A 22,076-nucleotide genomic window follows, 5' to 3' on the forward strand; every position below is an offset into this window, starting at 1 on the left:
TAATAATTTTGGTTTATTGAGAATTAAGTTATGATATAATCATAATTTTATTTTAAACTTAATAATTAATTAAAAATTGGTTATTAAAGGGTTTATACTATAATAATATAATAATATAATAATAAGATGTAATAAAAAATCAAAAATTTTAAAACAAGAACAATATTTTTTCCATAAAACGCGATTGTTGTTTTTAAGAGCAACCTTAATCTGATCGGGTTTTAAACGAAATCTATCAATTTAATTTAAACCACTATCGTATAACCTATCCACAAATACTGAAAAAGTTCTAACTATAGTATACCTTCAAATATATAAAAATTTTATGAGTCACCGTAGCTTTATAAGCCAAATGTTTTTGTACTTCTTTTGTACAGCCCTAAAAAAAACTTGTGTGACAATATAATAACATTTTAGTACCTTAATCATACAATTCTGGTTTTTTTTAATAAAAAAATCGAAACATCGGAAAGACTAGTCATTTTTTTATTTATTTTTTGAGAATAGACTCTAGTCAATTAACTTTATGTATAATTTAATTTTGTCACTAATATATATATATATTATATATGTTTAACAGTTTTAATCTTAAATAAAATTACTAATTAATCTGTTCAGATTGGAAGTGTCGTCGCAATACATGAAATGGTTTTGATTCAACAAATGAATGAAAAACCATGTTGCCCTTGGATTTGCTAAGATCATATTGAATGATGAATTTCAAATGACACTTATCTTTGATGTATTTCAAATATATTATGATATCGTTTGGTATTATGGATGAGATGTACGATAGATGAATAAAAACATGATGAGATATGATAAGCAAGACATAGTTATGAATAATATGTTGTTTTGCATGTTTTTGATTTTGTAGGATTATTGTATTTATTCTCTTAATTATCATTGTCAATTTCACACAATTTCATTTATATGACATTCATCCTCCACTAATATCATGGGTTGAGAGGTATTTGTCATCAAACCTACATCTAATCTCATACCGGGCCATGAGATATCATTGTGTTAACAAAAAAAATGAGAAAAACATCGGATGAATAAATTTGTGTCTCATCCCACTTTCATTTCATGCATCAAACGGTATCTATGAGTGTGCTTACTTGGCTTAATAACAATAGGATAAACTTATTAATCCAACTTCATCCATTGTTTACTTGCAAAAGAAATCAAATAATTCAAAACTCAAGACCCGTCATTCAACTCTAATTCATGGTATTAGACATCCTTAAATCTTAATTACACAAGGAATAACACATCCTAACTCATATTTGTGAAAAAAATACATATAAATCCTAATCTACCCTCCTTCAATTATTTTGTTTCCCTCCCAATTTCTTTCGGTCTCTCTCTTTTTTATAACTCAATTTATCAATTTTATTATTTTTGAAAAAATACATATTTTTATACCTAGTAATTCCGATAAATGAAAATGCCTCGGCGTGAATCAATAATAATTTAGTTCAAAAATAACTCAATCCAAATTATATGAATACAAAATCAAACATAAGATTGTATATCATAAGTGGAGGATAAAACTGTCTTTCATCATTCAGTCAGTATTCAAATCCCAAAATTAATAACTCAAAGTAAACATGTTATTGTTTATCCATCATTATTTTAAATCCATCAAAATCATTTTAATAATTATAATATGATTTATCGACGTGTAATCTCATCATACTAAGTAAACGCAGCCTATAATTATAGTTGAAACTACATGAACTAGACCTGTGAACTTGAAATCCATTCAATAAAAATTCATCCAAGCAATCAAATAAATTTAAACCATGGATTGAAATTTAATAGCTAGCTAGCTTCATATTTTTTTTCATCCAGATACAACTTCGATATTCTGATTAATTTACTTTCATTGTTTATCTTGGATTAATCGAGTTATAAGTCACGTTAAGGCTTGAAATCCCTTGCACTGTGTTTTCAAAATTCAAGAGTATAATTAAAAAGTACAAAGAGGGATACACTTAATGTGCCTAGGTCTACGAAATAGCACTCCCTCTTCTGATTTAATTTTCGGGTTTAATATAATAATAAATAAATTATATTAAAAGATGTACTAAAGTGGGTCCCATTCCTAAAAGAAGGTAGGGTGGCGTCCGCCGACGGAAGAAGACAAGACAGGGTCAAGCTCATGACTTTAATCTTCCACAGGGGTGACGTTGAATTCATTATTAATTATTATTATTATTATTGACAAATAAATAAAAATTATATAATATAATATAAAACTCATTCAAAACTAGAGAGCTGGCTCATTTGACAATATTAACCTTTTCTATTTTTAATACACATCTCAGACAATCTTTCGAGTATTGAGACGCAGATTCACACAAATGCATATGATAATATATAAAATACAATTTCATTCAAGTCTTGTATCATATTGTGTTGTTAGCATTAGGGGTGAATTATTTTTTCGGGTTTCATGTACCCAATCCATCGGGTAGTTTTTTATTTTTTTTATTTTAAAAAAGGAATCTGACCAAACAATTAATTTTGAGTTGTTATGATCAAGTTTTTTCAGTATTATCGGGTATCTGCAAAGTTCTAAGTTTTGATTTTTGAAAATTTAAGTACCCCACACCACTTATTGTTACAAATATGACATTTTCTGCCCCTAATTGGGTGTTCAAGTTAGTGGAGTAGGTAAACTCTTGGCCGTAGGTCAGAAGTTCGATTCTCCTTGCCAACATCTTCTTGGATTAGCCTGCCACACATGGCTTGTCTAGTGTGATTTACCTGACTAGTGTAGTTTGCAGACTATTGCGTTAGTCCGGGGTTTACCCAGAGCGCACCGAAATATAGTGGCTGCGGGACGTTTCTACGTAAAAAAAAAAATGACATTTTCTATATTTAGAAGCATAAAATGTGATACATATTATCAGACGCAATTAGATCATGAAATTTACATACCTGAAGCTAGCTATATGAGTTTCTGCTTTTAAAAATAAAAACATGTAAATTTAAACACCTTTGAATATTTCACATACGGTTAAACAACTTTGACTTTCCATAATGGAGTTGTGTGTATTAATCTTCCCTAGTCTCGCATTAACCAACATTAAAACTAGAAATAAAATATAATCGATATGCTTTAATTTATTTATTTAACATAAAATTAAAAAAAATGTTGAGCGTCAAATTTAACATTATCCTGCAGGGAAGTTAGAGTTTGGCCCATCATTTTCCATTAAACAAAAAACTAATAAATAAATGTTAGGCTCTTGCTATTAATTAATTAATTAATTTGCCTCCCTTCTCCTGAAAGAAGTCAAATTATTTTGTTTCCTTTTAAAATGTTACAATACAATACGTCATTCTCTAAATTTGACATTATATTTATTCATATATATTACAAAACTCTAGAATTTTAACTCTCTAAGAAACAAAATTAAGTGGGAAGGAAATTCCAATTGAAAGATTTTAGGCAACCTTCGAACTCATGTATTTATTTTAGCGTTGGGTGTTAAATCAATGTTCAAATACTCGACAGATCGAGACCTTATGAATTCAGCAGATTTGTTGTCTGATCAAAAATAATATTTTGTGATATTTCAAAAAAATATATATATATTTTGTGTGTATATTATATTATATTATATTATATTATATTATATTATATTATATTATATTATATTATATTATATTATATATGGGACGACTTCCCGAAAACAGATCAGGTGACCTGAAATATTATCTTCATATATGGTGTCAATTGTTAGTTGCAGTTTTTTTTTATTTGTAATTATAATTACACTTGTCAATGTCTACGTCATGTATTCGTTTGAGTTCCCTTCAAATCTATGAAAAGGAATATTAAATGACAAATTAAATAGAATATTCGAAGAAAATCAGATGAAATTTCAACTGAAAATAGAGTACGTACCCATTCTTTCAATGTAAGTGTCATTTAAAAAAAAAAAAAAAAAAAAAAGCATACGAAATTTTATAAACTTCTAGAATTTAATTCAACAGAAAATATTAAACCACTAGCTAGGCAAGTCCACTCTTTCAAATAAATAGGATAATTATGTTCAAAAATAAATAAATAGGATAATTATATATTTGCGAATGATGACATTTATGGTGCTTGAATTTTTAATTTTTTTTTGGATTTTTTTAGATAGAGAATTATATTTTCATTTTATCATATATATATACACCAAATAAATATGTGAATTGTTGTTGTTGTCCCACCATAAGATATTATAATGGAATATTAATTTGTACCTTTATAAAAAAAATAAAAATAAACCCAATTTTTGCAAAGAGCCAACCAATAATAGTTGTCTTGTCTTATAGAATCTTGGATTCTTTATTATCCTACAAATTCCAAACCCTTTTTTTCATCACTCTTCCCCCACACCATTCCACACCTATGTCTCTCTCTTTTTTGGCCAAAAAATGGATCCTTCAGTACCCTTCAGACAAGAACATGATATCTATAATAACATCGAATCGTCAAGTTCCCCATCAGAATCCTCCTCCAAATTAGCAGAAGAAAAACGACGATACATCGGTGTTCGAAAAAGGCCGTGGGGGAAGTACGCAGCAGAGATTCGGGACTCCACGAGGAATGGAGCTAGGGTTTGGCTGGGGACTTTCAATACTGCGGAGGAAGCCGCATTGGCTTACGATCAAGCCGCGTATGCCATGCGCGGATCCACGGCTCCTCTCAACTTCCCTTTACAACAAGTAATGGAATCACTTGAGAAGATGAATTACAGCTGCGAAGCGGGATCTTCACCAGCTAAAACCTTGAAGGAATCACACAAAGTATTACAAAGGAGTAGTAGTACTACAGGTAAAAAGAAACAAGTCAGTAAAGAGGAAATGGTGGTTCTTCAAGACTTGGGATCTGACTTGTTGGATGAGCTTTTATCCGAGAGTGAGACTTCAAGTACTACTGCTAGCTAGTAAGTGAAATACACACACGAGATTGATAGTGTTTCTTTAATTTTTTGTTGTTGTTGTTTTTTTATTGAAAAAAAAAAAATTAAAAAGAAAATTAAGTAATGTGGCTCGTGCGGTTGAAATTAAGGACAGTATTTGAAAAGGAAATGTGATGCTGAAATTATTTGTGGTTTTGATGAAAGATATAATATATTGTGTTCTGCAAATACCACACAGGATATATATATAGTTTAGGAACTCATTATTATCGAACTTATATATATATGCATGTGACCTAGCTATTTTTTCTTTGTGGGATTTGGATTAATTTCTTTCTTAATTTGTTTTCTGATTTCTCAACTCTTTCTTGGCTGAACCCTAGCTGGTGGAACGAATTATGCACTAATTGTCTATTTCATGGCTAGATATTTTAGGCAATTGGGCAATCCTTTCAGGAAAATTTTAAAAGATATTATTCAAGATTTTTATTTAACGGATGTGATATATAATTTATCATAGATATCATCAATATCTATATAATGTGGTCCATTTGAGAGAGAAGTGATTCCTTTGCTTGTTTTTGTAAAGCTGATTCTGTTCTCCCCTCCTGTAGGTAGCTTGAAATTTAAAATTATAGATCGTGACACTCATTCTCATGATTTTGCTACTCTTTTCAATAGTAGTAACTGATAATTTTCTTTGGTTTTAGGACAACGTACAAAAATGTAAAATTCCCTTCTTCTTTTCTTATTTCTTGTGTGTGCGCATTTTAGTTTCTTGAATCTACATTATCATGATTACTCTCAAGTTTTAGTTTCATATCTTTTGTTAACAAAGGAATTTGTGTTTGCTAGCTAAGGCAATATTGTCAAAAATTTCATGGTCGGATATCTGAGTTGTGTAAGTTGCTAGCCCTCAATATTGTTAATAAATCTTGAAGAATTGTTTAGTTTCAAATTAGTAGAAGAAGAATTCATAACAAAGATGTTTTCGAATTGGAGAAGGGTAGCTAGGTCTTGTGACACCCGTGACATGATACACCTATAGAATAAAAACTAAGGCTCTGTTTGGACATGTACTAATAAAACATTTTTATAAAAGTGTTTTTTTTAAAAAAATTTATAAAATGTTTTTAAAGTTGTTTTAAAAATAAATGTGTTTGAACAAGTTTTTTCAAAAGTCATGTTTTTCATTTTTGTCTTCCATAGTTCTTTGCTAAAAACATTTAAAAACACATTTCAAGTGTTCTTCAAAAACTATACTTGAAGAACACTCTTTAAAAAATAATTTTCAAAAACATTTTACCAAATTTTTATCCAAACACATACTTTAAGTTTTTTTCACTTATAAAACATTAAAAGCGTTTTTAAAGTACATGTCCAAACGGAACCTAATACTTTTGACATAAAAAAATAATATTTTCAAGGGTTGTGTCGAATAGAAGATTCGTCTCAAAAAAATTATTTCATGAAAGTGTCTAACAAGAGTTTTTGTGATTGTGGTATTGCTCAAGATTCAAGAATATAACGTGACTTGAAGAGAGATGCTTATAGTAACAAAAACTCAATTTTGGGTTTTGGTCTGGTGACTTTTAAATTTTGTTTATTTTGATCTAACTATTGACATGACATTAGACAAATCAGTATTTCGACGGAAAGGGAGAGGATTTGGGCAAGCTTGATTAAATGAGTTTGTAAGTTTCTCTTATCAGGTTGTGGACTTAGTGTTAAAATAAACTGTTAAAGTTTTTAAGTAATAGAGATCGGCTCGTTTTTATCCGTAAATGGTTCGAATTTAGGCGCTAATTAAATATGTTTGCATGCAATAAATTGGTTTTGGAGGAATTTATTATATTCTTAAGAGAAAAATGTACGTGAAACATTGTTCTTAACTAGCAAGGTATTTGATGTTGGGAATGTAATTTTGCCGTCCGCTTCCTCTGCCAACCGTGGTCTCGCCCGGCAAAAGACCCAGATGATTCTTTTCAAATCCTTGCATAACAAAACTATATATGTTTTAAACTAATCTCAACAGAAAATAAATTAATAATTTAATTCAATACCAATTTTTTTTTAAATAAATTTTTTCTTAGATAGGCCAGTTGTTTCTGTAGCTCCTCAAATTCAGCAGAAATCTAGCAAAAAAAAAAAAAAAAAACTCATCAGTATTGAGTTTGACTTGTTAAATCCCTAGACATAAGAGTGTCCATGTTTACTTTCTCTCAATTGTTAACAATCACTACAATTCTTAAGATTGAAAATTAAAAAAAAAAATCTGTTTTTAAGTAAGTAATTAATTCAACAAAAAATTATCTTACCTGTGATTTTTTTGCATAATTCCTTCTAAAGAGCCATGCACGACGCATTGATTCTTCAAGACAAAATTATTGTTAAAATAAACTGTTTGCGAAATGGTTCTAATTTAGGCGCTAAATATGTTTGCGAAAGCATTGTTCTTAACTTGCAAGGCATTTGATGTTGGGAATGTAATTTTGCTGTCCGCTTCTGCCAACCGTGGTACCCGAATGTTTCCTTTTAAATCCTTCCATAAAAAAACTGCGTGTTAGATCAATACCAAAATATATTTAAGCAGTTTTTTTCTTAGATTTCTCGTTCAAGAATTTTCAGCTCTGCGTAGGTCAGTTGTTTCTACAGCTCCTCAAATTCAGCAGAAATCTGGCCAAAAAAAATACTCATCATTGTTGAGCTTGACTTGTTAAATCCCTAGACTTAAGGCTGTGCATCTTTACTTTCTCTCAATTGTTAATGATCAGTGCCATTCTTAATTGATTGAAAATTTAAAAAAAAACATTTGTTCTTAAGTAACTACATAATTCAACAAAAAATTGTCTTACATGTGATTTTTTCCATAATTCCTCAAGTAGAGCCATGCACGACACCTCAATTATTCGAGGCAAAATTTCTCTATTTTTTTTTATGAGTCGGTCTTCATTTTCTCTTAAAGTTTTGATCTCATTAAGAAGGATTTGGCGTTCATGGATACAAGAGGCTAAAGTTTCATTTTGATTCATAATGGTGTTTTGAATCTCCGATGTTTATCTTAAAAACAATGCCCTACACCTTAATCCCTAAAACAACCTAAAAACACATATTGATGCGAATATCATAAAATGGTTCTCCAGGGGTGGGTATAAGACCCGGGTAAAATAACAGCAAGGTTTCTCGTTCCTCAAAAGGCGAAGCCTACGCACCAAGAAACAAGGAAAACTCGTCAGTGGGGCGCCGGAGGAGTTTTCGGCGTCGCCACTCCGAAACTTAAGTTAGATTAAGATGTATGGAGTGGGCTTATGATATTTAGAGAAATTGAGTGTGAATTGAAGATGTATATGAACGTAATAAAACATACCTTAGCCACGCTAAGGAACCTGATATTTATAGGAATTCTGGAGGAACTCCAATAATTGTGAGGTATGGGTTTCTGACAGATATTAAATGTGACAAGATGCTTTCCGCAATTTCTGGATAAAGCCCATACCTATTTATTAGTTTTCTGGCAATCCCTCATGATGCCCATGCTGTGGGACCCGTGCTATGACTTGGTCTGGGAAGGGTCCTCTAGCCTGGATGATGGGGTGCTTAAGGCCAGGGTCCTCGGGAGGCCAGGGTGCTGGATGCCAGGGTGATGGACGCCAGGGTGCCGGGAGGCCAGAGTTCTCTGGCAGGCAAGGGAGTGGAGGGAAGGGAGGACACCTCTTGTCAAGGGAAAGGACCTCTTGGCAAGGGAAGGGAAGACACCTCCTGTCAAGGTAAGGGAACACCTGGCAAGGGAAGGGAGGATACCTTTTGTCAAGGGAAAGGACCTCTTGGCAAGGGAAGGGAGGACACCTCCTGTCAAGGGAAAGGAATACCTGGCAAGGAAAGGGAGGACACCTCCTGTCAAGGGAAGGGAACACCTGGCAAGGAAAGGGAAGACAGCCCTTGGCAAGGCAAAGAAAGACTTCTTCCTATTTCGCTTGGGCTCTACTTTTTCCCGGTCTTCTTTTGCCCATCAATCTAGAAACCATTCCGCATCCTGGCTCTTGACAACCACTCGGGTTTGGTGATAACCCGGGATATTTCACCGGGGTATCACCACTCATCCCAAAGATAGTCGGGCTAGGACCTGCTCCGCTGTTCCGAAAAAACTAGTCTCCAAACTCGAGTGACATGCTATAGCCTCCCTCCTGAACTCTCAAGTAAATGCCCGGGCCTCAAACCTCCGGGACTTACAAGAGGGGTGCGAGAGCGTAGACTGCCCTGGGATTTCAAATAGATGCCAGGGGGCTGCCCTGGACTTTGAGTAGGTGCCATGGGGCTGCCATGGACTTTAAATGAGTGGGTGCCATGGGGTTGCCATGGGCTTTTAGGTTCCAGGGTGATAAATCACCTGGGCTTTAGTGCTCGTGAATTACCACGGGCATCGAGTACCAGGGTGGTAGATCACCTGGGTTTATATGTGTCATGGGATTTTAGGTGCCAGGGTGGTAGATCACCTGGGCTTTAGTGCTCGTGAATTACCACGGGCATCGAGTACCAGGGTGGTAGATCACCTGGGTTTAAGTGCCATGGGGCTGCCATGGGCTTTTAGGTGCCAGGGTGGTAGATCACCTGGGATTTAGTGCTCGTGAATTACCACGGACATCGAGTACCAGGGTGGTAGATCACCTGGGTTTAAGTGCCATGGGGCTGCCATGGGCTTTTAGGTGCCAGGGTGGTAGATCATCTGGGCTTTAGTGCTCGTGAATTACCACGGGCATCGAGTACCAGGGTGGTAGATCACCTGAGTTTAAGTGTCATGGGGCTGTCATGGGCTTTTAGGTGCCAGGGTGGTAGATCACATGGATTTAAGTATCATGGGGCTGCCATGGGTTTTTAGGTGCCAGGGTGGTAGATCACCTGGGATTTAGTGCTCGTGAATTACCACGGGCATCGAGTACCAGGGTGGTAGATCACCTGGGTTTAAGTGTCATGAGGCTGCCATGGGCTTTTAGGTGCCAGAGTGGTAGATCACCTGGGCTTTAGTGCTCGTGAATTACCACGGGCATGAAAGAGTGGGTGCCCGGTTAGCCAACTTATGGCTAAGGGCTTTTATGACTCTATGTATAAACAATCTTTGTTTAATATAATTTACATTCAATAATGGCATTTTTTTTTGTCTTTTTTCATATTGTTATATTGTGATATACTATTTTTGTTTTGATAAAGACCTTGAATATACTATAATATAAGTAAGATGAGATAGTGAATAAAGAGAGATCACTATTATGAAACACATCTTATAGTCACTGTATATTCTAAACAGTTCATAGTCAATTGAGCCGTCCACTAATAAGGATAAGGATCGCTCGAGATTGAGACTAGCATTTGTGATGTCAAGTACCATGTTTCATTGGTAATGGACATGGAGATGTTCAAAGCATGCAAATGGATATTCATATGATGAATGATCGAACTACCCTATTCGGACTTTCCAAGTGGTTATTATTATTTGAGTGGATAAGTCCGCGGTTTTGGTTGTACACCATTAGTCCTTACTATTTGAAACATCATTGAGACTCTATATGCTAGTACTGTACTTTGACTCGTTTACCGACTCTATTGGGGTCATCAGGTGTCGGGATTGGGTACAGTTACGACACATATATGAGTCGATGCTTTGTTGTCAAGGATTCACCACATACTTGCGAGTGTGGATATCCTATGCGATCTGAGGAGATATTAGTGTGACGAATCTCTGGCCAGAGTACATGATGTGTTTTAGGTTACTCGGTTTTCCTAGTAACACATGCGATGTCACTATTTGATCTCCAAGATGTAATGCATAGTTATCGAATCTCGAACGACTCTCGATGCACCAATGGTTGTTGATTCGATCGGGATATATGGATGAAGAGACCGTACTGTACGCTAACCAAAATCTACTGGTTCTTGCAGGCATTATCAGTGATGCCTAGGGAATCATGGGGCGATGTTGGTAGGCGCTCTTACCATGATTTGATGGGTAAGTCAAAAATTATTGTTCCGCGTCACAAGAAGTTGTGAGCCCACGGCTAGCTGTATCTCTGAACCATTGAGGGTCACGCAAGTAATGGATTACTAAACCCCGTTGAGATAGTTAAATTTAAAGAGTTAAATTTAATGAAAGAGAAGTTGGACTTCTTAACTAAAAGGGAGTGGAATTTCCTAAAATGACATAGGGATGAGCATTTTTGAAAATCACTGAATTCGGATTCAGAAAAATTATCTTGACTTTAAAAGATGCAGAAATGGTTTTTGTGCACATTGGTAAAATCAGTTTATCAATCGGAGTCACGATGAATTTTATATTAATTTCTATAATAACAGGCTTGGATTGTTGGGCTTAAGTTATGGATTGTGGGCCCTAAGGAGTTAGAGTCCTAATACAATTATAACTTAATCTAGTCTAGAAATTATCTATAAATACATGTGTAGTGTTCGAAAATCATAAGCTTTCAGTCTTGCAATTTTTGAATTACACACATATATTTTCAAGAGGAATTTTCGAAAATCCTCTGCTCCTTTTTGAGATAATTCAGTCTGTAATTTTTGTGAAAAATTACATTCTGAATTGACAGATCAAATCTGTTTATTCTCTTCAATAAACATCTGATTGATTTCTAGTGTAATCAATCAGAGGGTTTTAGTTTTTTATTCGTGAACTTAATTTTGGAGGTTGATCGTGATAGTCATTGGTTCCCGGGATTTACAAGAAGAGCAGATTAAATTCTGTTGGAGTTCATAATCAAGCCTTTGCTTGAATAGGTAAAATATTTAACTGTGTTTATTATTTTACTTGCAACAATTTTAATCGTTAGGATTTGATACCCACGATATGGAATCGTTCCATATCGAAAAATAAATTTTTTTTTAAACTTTCGCTGCTCCGGGTATCACATCCGTATGATCAGAGAACGCGTGTTCCAACAGTGGTATCAGAGCCAGGTTGTAAACTTTGATCAAACGATTAAAATTAATCGATTGTACAAAATTTTTAAGCCTTGGTTTTTGGAAAACAAAACAAAATTTTAAACGAAAATTAAATTTGAACAGGGCAATGGGGCAGCGAGATCGCTACCCAAAAGGGCAGCAATCGTTGCTGCCCAAGGCAGCCAAGGGGCTGCCCTACACCCCACGTGGGGGCTGCCCTGCCCCACGTGGGGGCGGGGCTGCCCGGGAACGTCCCGGGCAGCCCAAAAAATTAAATTTTTTATTTTTCCAAAATTTTAAATTTTTGAAATTTTAGTTTTTGGTCCGATCGAAAATTGTTTTTGATTGGTCCGCGAGGCGTCGGATCAAATTGTTTGAGTCCAAAATTTTTAAAATTGATTTTTGGATAAATTTGAATTTTTGGAAAATTTATAAATTTTATCCGTTAAATTAGATTTTATAAAAATTAATTATTTTGGTACAATTGATGATAAGATATGATCTTATGAAAGGATAAGATAAAATTTTATTTTATCTTTTTAATTATGATGTCATTGCATGTTATCCAATTATTTAATTATTGAATTAATTATTGGATAAAAGGATGATCGATTGCCATGACCAATTTGGTAGGTGTATGTTAGGTTATTTACATTTGGTTTTATTATTATTGGGTTTTATTAATGGGCTTGGTTTATAGCCCAATTTGAATTGTCATTTGTAATAAAAAGTGGGCCTGGTTTATGGCCCGTTCCCACCATTAAATATGTATCCCCAACTTGTTATCGAAATTTATTGTAAATTTATTAGACTTACTCTACAACAAATATGGTAATACACAACACAATAAAGACAACGGTTTTCAGCAAAAATTGTTGTCTTTTAGTTTTTAACAACAGTTTTATTTAAAACCGTTGTCATATGTCCAAAAAACGCGCTCATATACAACGGTTTACTAAAAACTGTTGTCTTTAATAGGTGAAAGACAACGATTTTTAATAACCGTTGTCTATGAGCTGGTTTTTTTTAATCCTAAGACAACGGTTTTTAAAAACCGTTGTCTATAAACGTGTTTTTTTAACCTACAACAACGGTTTTTAATAACCATTGTCTATAAAAATATATTTACTGTGATACGACAATAGTTGTTCCACACTTTTCTCTTCCGTTGTGGTTGTTATATTTGGTTTTAATATTAAAAAATACACCTTTATTTTTACTCTCACTCTCACACTCACACTTACGCCCCGCTCCAAAACCCAACCCTAGCCGCCCGCTCCCTCCCTTCCCCTCACAGCTCTCAAGGCCCTCTTCTCCGCCCCGCTCCTTCCATTTCCTCAACACATCTCCGCCCCTTACTCGAGCTCAAATACAACCCACCCATCGCCTCCCACCACCTCCCTTGCATTCACCGCCGGCCCTTGAATTCCCCTCTCCTGTCTGCGCTTGCGACATTTGTTGATAAATGTTTGGGTAAAAGTACGCTTGGGTTGTCCTAACCATCATGTTGACGCCAATGTAGCAAGGAATGCCGACCTGAATCTTCAAATTCGTGCCCCTGTTCGACCGTAGTTGCGCGAGAAGTTTGTGTTTTTAATTTCTTTTCATTGTTACTTTTCTGGTCTTTATGAAATCTTTTTAAGGATCTTTGGCATTAAATTTTTGAGGTCTCGTGAGGAAGAGGAAACTCAAGTGAAACTTAACCGGTCTTGGCTCATAAACGCTGCGAACCCGTCTTCTTTCAACGGATGACACCATTTCTGAGGGTTTGGATCTTCGAATCGAATCTCAAATTGCTTGGGACTGGTCATTTTTAAGGTATGAAGAGAACTTTATTATCTTCAACTATGCTGAAGTAAATAAGCTGGAATTCATTTATATCATAGGACTTGCATTTAAAATATCAGAGAATAAATTCTTTGAGAATCTGTGATTGGCTAGCAATATTAGTTGTGAAATGTGTTAATCCATCCAAATGAATCAACAAATTTGCAAGTAACCTTTGGCCAAAATCCTTTCGAGTAAACTCTAAGAATGATTGAATCCATTCCTTAAATTGAAGCCTTGGTACTGTTCTAGTAACCTACCAGTAGAATTTGAGTTATGTTAGGCACCGATTATGCCGTTTTTTAAGTTAAAAAAATTAATCTCCAAATCCTTAAGTTACGAGAAATAGTTCCTTTTAATATGTGTGTCCTAGACATACGTGCATGATTTTTATGAATTTGTTTTTGTACAAAATAGTAATTAAAAATTTCAGATCAGAACTCATTCCCTTTCACTGCTCGGGGCTCGACTCCATTTATGGCTTGTGCTTTTGTATTGGAAACATTATTTTTTTTCTTGGATTCTATTAATTTCTTGATGCCATTTTCTGTTGCAGCTTGCAAGGCTGAAGAGTTCATTTCATGATTTTGCTTGCAGGGCCTATTTTTCCCTTGCTAATAGCAGAGAAGTTAGAGGTGACTTTCTCTGGTTTATTTATCTTGTGTTTATTTCTGGTTCAAGAGTGAAAACAGAATCTTGTTGTTACGTATGGATAATATTTTTCTTGCATTTTTAAGTTGAAATTATGGACGCTTCTTCAAGCAGTGGAAGTTTATGAAGTGCTGATAATCTGATTGATCTTGGTGTTGGTGTTACTTTGCTACTTTAAGAACAAATATTGTGGTTCTAACCGTGGAATTCGGAGTTAAAAGTTTAAAGGATGGTAAAATATTCTTTTAGTATAGAGGATTTGTTGCAGATCTTCTAAAGTAAACAATGGTCTTTCCTTTCACTATCAGTTTGTTATCGATTTTGGGAGCTCGTAAATGAGTAGATTTGTTAATAATGAGTTCTCTTTTAGTTTTGGATCATGCTAAGACTCTTTCTCTTTTAGAACTTTACAGCCGATCACAAAAATCAATAAGCTTATTCTGCAAGCACAAGACAAGCTGTATTAGGAAATCCACAGCAATACACAAATAGAACTCACCCTGAAGCTTTGTGCCCAAATATTCAAGGAAATAGTTGAGGTTGAGCCTGTAAAAACATTAATTAAGATCTTTCTTGCGAATAAAGTTATTTTTCACGATATTATGAGTTAGGAATTGCAAATCGACCACCATGAACAGCAGCTTTTTTGCTGCTTTTTTTTCTCCTCTTCTGGTTAATTTTTTTGTTAATTGAATGGTCTTGAGCATAATTGAAAATGTTGTTCTTTTAATAGTTTTTTTTATTGTTTAAATTCTTGATCTTATGGGTTTAATTCGCAATTCTGTATGGTTTTAGTGTTCTGAAGATTTTTTAGCTGTGATGCTTGGCGTGTTATATAGCTTTATTGAATTATTTTCAACTTTTTGAGGGAATTATCTGATTTTTATCGATCATTTGAGCTATAATGTGTATAGATTATTGCTGCATTATAAACGAAACCATGCGAATGTACCCTGCTGGCCCTTTTCTAGTCCATCGATTTATTTATTTTTTTCAGGAAGCTTAGATTGATTTTTTGGAAGGCTTCGAAGAACCCTTTGTTGCGTGTTCAAACCTATGTCATGTCTGAATTCTCACAGCTCATCCTAGGACCACAACCACCGCTCTCAAACTGTCTTTTTGAATTCTTGAAATTTGAGCCCCAACTAAATTAATTGCAGTAAAACTAAAAAACAAAAACTAGAAAATATCTTACAACTTCCAGCTACATCTATTACATCAATATACTTTTCAAAGTACTAATAAACTGAAGCGTAAACTTTTTAGTAGTGGACCTATCTTTCAAGTGAATGGTGCAATCAATCCTCCACCACTAATATAGATATATTTTCAGTACCAAGCAACAATTTTCTCAACTCCAAATTCCTGGTTAAATCAGTCAACACCAGATCATACACATTGTAGTTCAAACAATTCTCAATTGCTGCGATCAAGCTCGATTTTCCGGTCCCTGGAGGACCATACAGCAAATACCCTCTTTTCCAGGCCTTGCCCACTTTCCTGTAATATTCTCTCCTCTTGACGAACCGTTGAAGATCATTCAAGATCATCTCTTTTTGATCTCAATCCATGGCCAATGTCTCTAACGTTGATGGGTGATCGAAATTTACTGGAATCCACATCTCTTTTATGTCGTACATATTGTCGTGATCAACACTGGTGCCATTGCTCAGGCAAAGGAACCAAGGTCTCATCAAAGATCCAAACACGTACTGATGAAATACCACATCATCCGGGAGATTGTGGAAAGAGGAGACATCACTGTCGAGAGAGTGGCCTCTACAGACAATATCGCTGATCCACTTACTAAGCCCTTGCCAGGACCATTGTTTGACAAACATCGCGAAGCAATGAGATTACGTAGTATGACTAGTTGGCTTTTGGGCAAGTGGGAGATTGAAAGAGTGGGTGCCCGGTTAGCCAACTTGTGGCTAAGGGCTTTTATGACTCTATGTATAAACAATCTTTGTTTAATATAATTTACATTCAATAATGGCATTTTTTTTTGTCTTTCTTCATATTGTTATATTGTGATATACTATTGTTGTTTTGATAAAGACCTTGAATATACTATAGTGTAAGTAAGATGAGATAGTGAATAAAGAGATATCACTATTATGAAACACATCTTATAGTCATTGTATATTCTAAACAGTTCCTAGTCAATTGAGCCGTCCACTAATAAGGATAAGGATCGCTCGAGATTGAGACTAGCATTTGTGATGCCAAGTACCATGTTTCATTGGTAATAGACATGGAGATGTTCAAAGCATGCAAATGGATATTCATATGATGAATGATCGAATTATCCTATTCGAACTTTCCAAGTGGTTATTATTATTTGAGTGGATAAGTCCGCGGTTTTGGTTGTACACCATTAGTCCTTACTACTTGAAACATCATTGAGACTCTATATGCTAGTACTGTACTTTGACTCGTTTATCGACTCTATTGGGGTCATCAGGTGTCGGGATTGGGTACAATTATGACACATATAGGAGTCGATGCTTTGTTGTCAATGATTCACCATATACTTGCGAGTGTGGATATCCTATGCGATCTGAGGAGATATTAGTGTGACGAATCTCTGGCCAGAGTACATGATGTGTTTTAGGTTACTCGGTTTTCCTAGTAACACATGCGATGTCACTATTTGATCTCCAAGATGTAATGCATAGTTATCAAATCTCAAACGACTCTCGATTCACCAATGGTTGTTGATTCGATCGGGATATATGGATGAAGGGACCGTACTGTACGCTAACCAAAATCTACTGGTTCTTGCAGGCACTCTCAGTGATACCTAGGGAATCATGGGGCGATGTTGCTAAGCGCTCTTATCATGATTCGATGGGTAAGTCGGAAATTGTTGTTCCGAGTCACAAGGAGTTGTGAGCCCACGGCTAGCTGTATCCCTGAACCATTGAGGGTCACACAAGTAATGGATTACTAAACCCCGTTGAGATAGTTAAATTTAAAGAGTTAAATTTAATGAAAGAGAAGTTGGACTTTTTAACTAAAAGGGAGTGGAATTTCCTAAAATGACATAGGGATGAGCATTTTTGAAAATCACTGAATTCGGATTCAGAAAAATTATCTTGACTTTAAAAGATGCAGAAATGGTTTCTGTGCACATTGGTAAAATCAGTTTATCAATCGGAGTCACGATGAATTTTATATTAATTTCTATAATAACAGGCTTGGCTTGTTGGGCTTAAGTTATGGATTGTGGGCCCTAAGGAGTTAGAGTCCTAATACAATTATAACTTAATCTAGTCTAGAAATTATCTATAAATACATGTGTAGTGTTCGAAAATCATAAGCTTTCAGTCTTGCAATTTTTGAATTACACACATATATTTTCAAGAGGAATTTTCGAAAATCCTCTGCTTCTTTTTGAGATAATTCAGTCTGTAATTTTTGTGAAAAATTACATTATGAATTAACAGATCAAATCTGTTTATTCTCTTCGATAAACATCTGATTGATTTCTAGTGCAATCAATCAGAGGGTTTTAGTTTTCTATTCGTGAACTTAATTCCGGAGGTTGATCGTGATAGTCATTGGTTCCCGGGATTTACAAGAAGAGCAGATTAAATTCTGTTGGAGTCCATAATCAAGCCTTTGCTTGAATAGGTAAAATATTTAACTGTGTTTATTATTTTACTTGCAACAATTTTAATCGTTAGGATTTGATACCCACGATATGGAATCGTTCCATATCGAAAAATAAAATTTTTTTTAAACTTCCGCTGCTCCGGGTATCACATCCGTGTGATCAGAGAACGCGTGTTCCAACAGGGCATCGAGCACCAGGGTGGTAGATCACCTGGGTTTAAATGCCATGGGGCTGCCATGGGCTTTTAGGTGCCAGGGTGGTAGATCACCTGGGCTTTAGTGCTCGTGAATTACCACGGGCATCGAGTACCAGGGTGGTAGATCACCTGGGTTTAAGTGCCATGGGGCTTCCATGGGCTTTTAGGTGCCAGGGTGGTAGATCATCTGGGCTTTAGTGCTCGTGAATTACCACGGACATCGAGTACCAGGGTGGTAGATCACCTGAGTTTTGCAATAAAGATGTCAGGGTCTTACTGCTAGATCGCATATCAGACACCCGTTATGTGAATATTACGCCCGGCTAAAGAATTTTTCAAAACTCAAAATCCTTCTCTGTCCAATGCACTCCATTTGATTTTTGGAAATATGTCACCAATAATTTCCAAGCATGCCCAAGTGAGTCAATTAAATGAAATTAAGACTTTGAAAAATTCAAATGGTGATAATGCCACGTAGTGAGTTTTAACCCATAAAAATCACAAGCCTCATTAATTTCATAAAAACCATAAATAAGAAATGATATGTACGTGGAAATACCAGTTGACAGCCACCAACCAACCTGACATCTTAATTAATACTTAAGCCCACCGAATATAATATTTTTAAGCATTACAGATCGCCCATCACCTTCTGCAACTTAAGGTGATGCGTTTCTCATCTCTTTCCCCTTTCCACAACCATCTGTGGCTTTATTCATTCCATATAATACTTGAATAAACTCAAATGATATGAAAATAAAAATACTTATCTTGCCTCGGAGATATGAGCTGGGTTCTTAGGATTCGGAAAATGAGAGAAAGTTCGGCCTCCTCCAAGTGTCCATCTCAAGCCCCGGGGGCTGACCGCCCGACTATTTCAAAACAAAATGCCAAGACTCCAGTCAAGGCATTTTTGCGAGAAATCCTCATGTGCCAGGGACAAGTTGGTAGGAAATGAATAATAAATTATTCAGGGAAAAGTGTGATAATTCTTGTACGAGAACTCGGGCCCAAATATTAAGGGTGTGTCTAGACTTATCTTTTTCATTTAGGCATCCCACTTTATGTTCTCACCATCCAATTGTACTCCTTCATCATCCTCACACGTCATACCCCACTCCCAAACCCCATCATGCCCGGCAACGGTTCTTTAGATATTCCAACACCCCTGTGTAATCCGAAAAACTTCGAGTGCCTCTCCCGGGCCTTTGACTGGCCAATGTCGAGAATGCTTTAAGACCCGGTCTCTCTATCTCCAAGAAACTCCCTTGCTCGTCCTCTCGAGTGAAGCACCTCTTTCCCACAATCATTTGGATACTCGTATTGAAGGAAAGTGTAGAAATCCGGGACCTAAATATGACCCTCGAGAATCCATGGAGTGAAGCTTGCTTGATTCCTGATAGTATTTTCCTGATTCCATCCACTCGAATCTGTTGAAACTTGTTGATGCAAGCGACAGAGAGTAGCTCCTCCAATAATTGCCGAAGGGAGCTCCGACCCGGGTGACTGGTTCTATCCCACGTACCTGTCCACGAGAATGGGTGCAAGAATATCGCTCCTGGTGAAGTATTTTCACAAGATTCGAGGAAAACATGACCAGGGCACGACGAAAACTGAGCTCGAGAAGGGGGATCCCTTGACCCGGGTAGGGGTGGATTGGCCCGGGCTGTTGATTATTCTATTGGTAGATCTTGGGTGACTCATCACGGACTCGAGCTCCTTAAAACTTCCCTCCCGGGCTTTTGGCCCGCAGAAAATGGGAAAGCCCAGAGAGACCTCACTTCCCGGGAGAGGCTCGCGCGGAGGTGTGCACAAAGGTTGAATTGGATGACTTGTTGCAGGGGATCGAATTCCATTTGTGACCATGGTAGCTCAATAACAATAAAGTCTCCCATTCTCGATCCATAGCTCAGGCTTGAGCACATCCTTTTACTCGAATTTTTCCATCTACACTGCCTCGATATTAAAAGATATCAAAAATGAGATCCTCGGGCAAGCTCGTGTTTTTGCAGTAAACCAGCCGCTAATTAGAACCCCAAAACACCTTGAAGCACGTCACAAATAATGCAAGAACAAATAAAGTCCACCTCTCTGTTCGAGTCCAAAACTCACGTAAAAAAGAGATCGCCGCAGCCGCGCAGATCACTTACTTGGCTCTGTGCTGATTTGGACTAGAACACGGGAAGTTATTTCATCCGCACCATCCGAGGTGTCAAAACATACCGGGGTCTCATACGACTTTGAGTGGTAGTGAGAGAAGCAATTAGCCGGGCACTTGAAAGGCCGAAAGTGTGAGATCCGTCCAGCAACAAATGTGCACCTATAACCGAGTCGATTCAAGAAAGAAAAATACAAAGGCACCCAAAACCCAGCCGCCAAGGTAGATCACCGCTGTCCGCCGAAGAAACGACACCCTCGTGAAGGAAAGAGAAGCTTCCAACCAAGAGCCCAGCCAAAGAATCCATCGAGCCCAACTCCAAGCAGCTCACGAAATCTGCAGCAAGAAAATATTTGGAGCGCTCGCTCCTTGAACAACCACCGATCACCTAAGCACAAAAGCAGCAGCTCGAAGTGCACAAAAATCGCAGCCAAGAAGCAGGGAAAAATGATGCAAATTAATTCCCTCACACCTCAACCCATTCCACAATCAAGCCGATATAGAGCCCAAAAACAACTGGAAATAGTAGTAATTCGAAAGACCCGAATGCAAGAACCTCAGCTTGCGCAGGTGTTGGATCTACACCAATCCGAGCTCCAGCAACTAGCTCATCCCCATCCATCATCAAACGACACCAAAACACGAGTTAAGTCGAGAAAAAACAAAGCCCAATCATTCCAAGCTCGATTCACAACAGCTATGCCCTTCGAGAATACTCCTGCAAATCACGCAGCAAGCCCAAATGAGCAGCAAGGGATTTTGGTGCGAAGAAACAAATAAAATGGAGAGGGAGAAGCCTAGAAATCGATTCAGAATGCTAAAGGAAGGCAGCAGAGATCGAAGGTTTGAAGAAGCCCAAGAAATCTCCAAGTCACATATCTCTTCCCAACGACAGAAGCAATAAACTCTTTCTCCAGGGTGCTTTTTGAGCGATTTTCATATCTACGCCTAAGACTCAATTTCCCACAGACGGCGCCAATGATGCGAATATCATAAAATGGTTCTTCGGGGGTGGGTATAAGACCCGGGTAAAATAACAGCAAGGTTTCTCGCTTCTCAGAAGGCGAAGCCTACACACCAAGAAACAAGGAAAACTCGTCAGTGGGGCGCCGGAGGAGTTTTCGGCATCGCCACTCCGATGCTTAAGTTAGATTAAAATGTATGGAGTGGGCTTATGATATTTAGAGAAATTGAGTGTGAATTGAAGATGTATATGAACGTAATAGAACATACCTTAGCCAGGCTAATTATAAGGAACCTGATATTTATAGGAATTCTGGAGGAACTCCAATAATTGTGAGGTATGGGTTTCTGACAGATATTAAATGTGACAAGACGCTTCCCGCAATTTATGGATAAAGCTCATACCTATTTATTAGTTTTCTGGCAATCCCTCATGATGCCCATGCTGTGGGACCCGTGCTATGACTTGGTCTGGGAAGGGTCCTCTAGCCTGGATGACGGGGTGCTTAAGGCCAGGGTGCTAGGGGTGACAGGGTGCTCGGGAGGCCAGGGTGTTGGGAGCCAGGGTGCTGGATGCCAGGGTGCTGGGATGCCAGGGTTCTTTGGCAGGCAAGGGAGTGGAGGGAAGGGAGGACACCTCTTGTCAAGGGAAAGGACCTCTTGGCAAGGGAAGGGAGGACACCTCTTGTCAAGGAAAAGGACCTCTTGGCAAGGGAAGGAAGGACACCTCCTGTCAAGGGAAGGGAACACCTGATAAGAAAATGGAGGATACCTCTTGTCAAGGGA

At 36.8% G+C, this 22,076-nt stretch overlaps 1 protein-coding gene and 1 long non-coding RNA gene across 2 annotated transcripts; one reads left to right on the forward strand and one right to left on the reverse strand.

Moving 5' to 3' along the window:
- The first annotated feature begins 4,440 nt into the window (after positions 1 to 4,440).
- On the forward strand, positions 4,441 to 4,953 carry LOC140888730 (ethylene-responsive transcription factor 1B-like). The gene has a single exon (XM_073296429.1). The coding sequence runs from the start codon at positions 4,441 to 4,443 to the stop codon at positions 4,951 to 4,953; it is 513 nt and encodes a 170-aa protein (XP_073152530.1).
- Positions 4,954 to 6,783: 1,830 nt separating this feature from the next.
- LOC140891800 (uncharacterized) lies at positions 6,784 to 21,858 on the reverse strand. Its single transcript, XR_012152610.1, has 3 exons — positions 18,945 to 21,858; positions 7,247 to 7,604; positions 6,784 to 7,063 (listed from the first exon to the last, which is right to left on the reverse strand). It is a non-coding gene; the product is annotated as an uncharacterized lncRNA (long non-coding RNA).
- Positions 21,859 to 22,076: the final 218 nt, after the last annotated feature.

The sequence above is a fragment of the Henckelia pumila genome, chromosome 3 (genome assembly GCF_033568475.1).
Source record: "Henckelia pumila isolate YLH828 chromosome 3, ASM3356847v2, whole genome shotgun sequence".
Classification (NCBI taxonomy): domain Eukaryota; kingdom Viridiplantae; phylum Streptophyta; class Magnoliopsida; order Lamiales; family Gesneriaceae; genus Henckelia; species Henckelia pumila.

Bases quoted from the DNA above. Each gene is read 5' to 3' on its own strand.
- LOC140888730 (XM_073296429.1), top strand. From the start codon at position 4,441: ATGGATCCTTCAGTACCCTTCAGACAAGAACATGATATCTATAATAAC.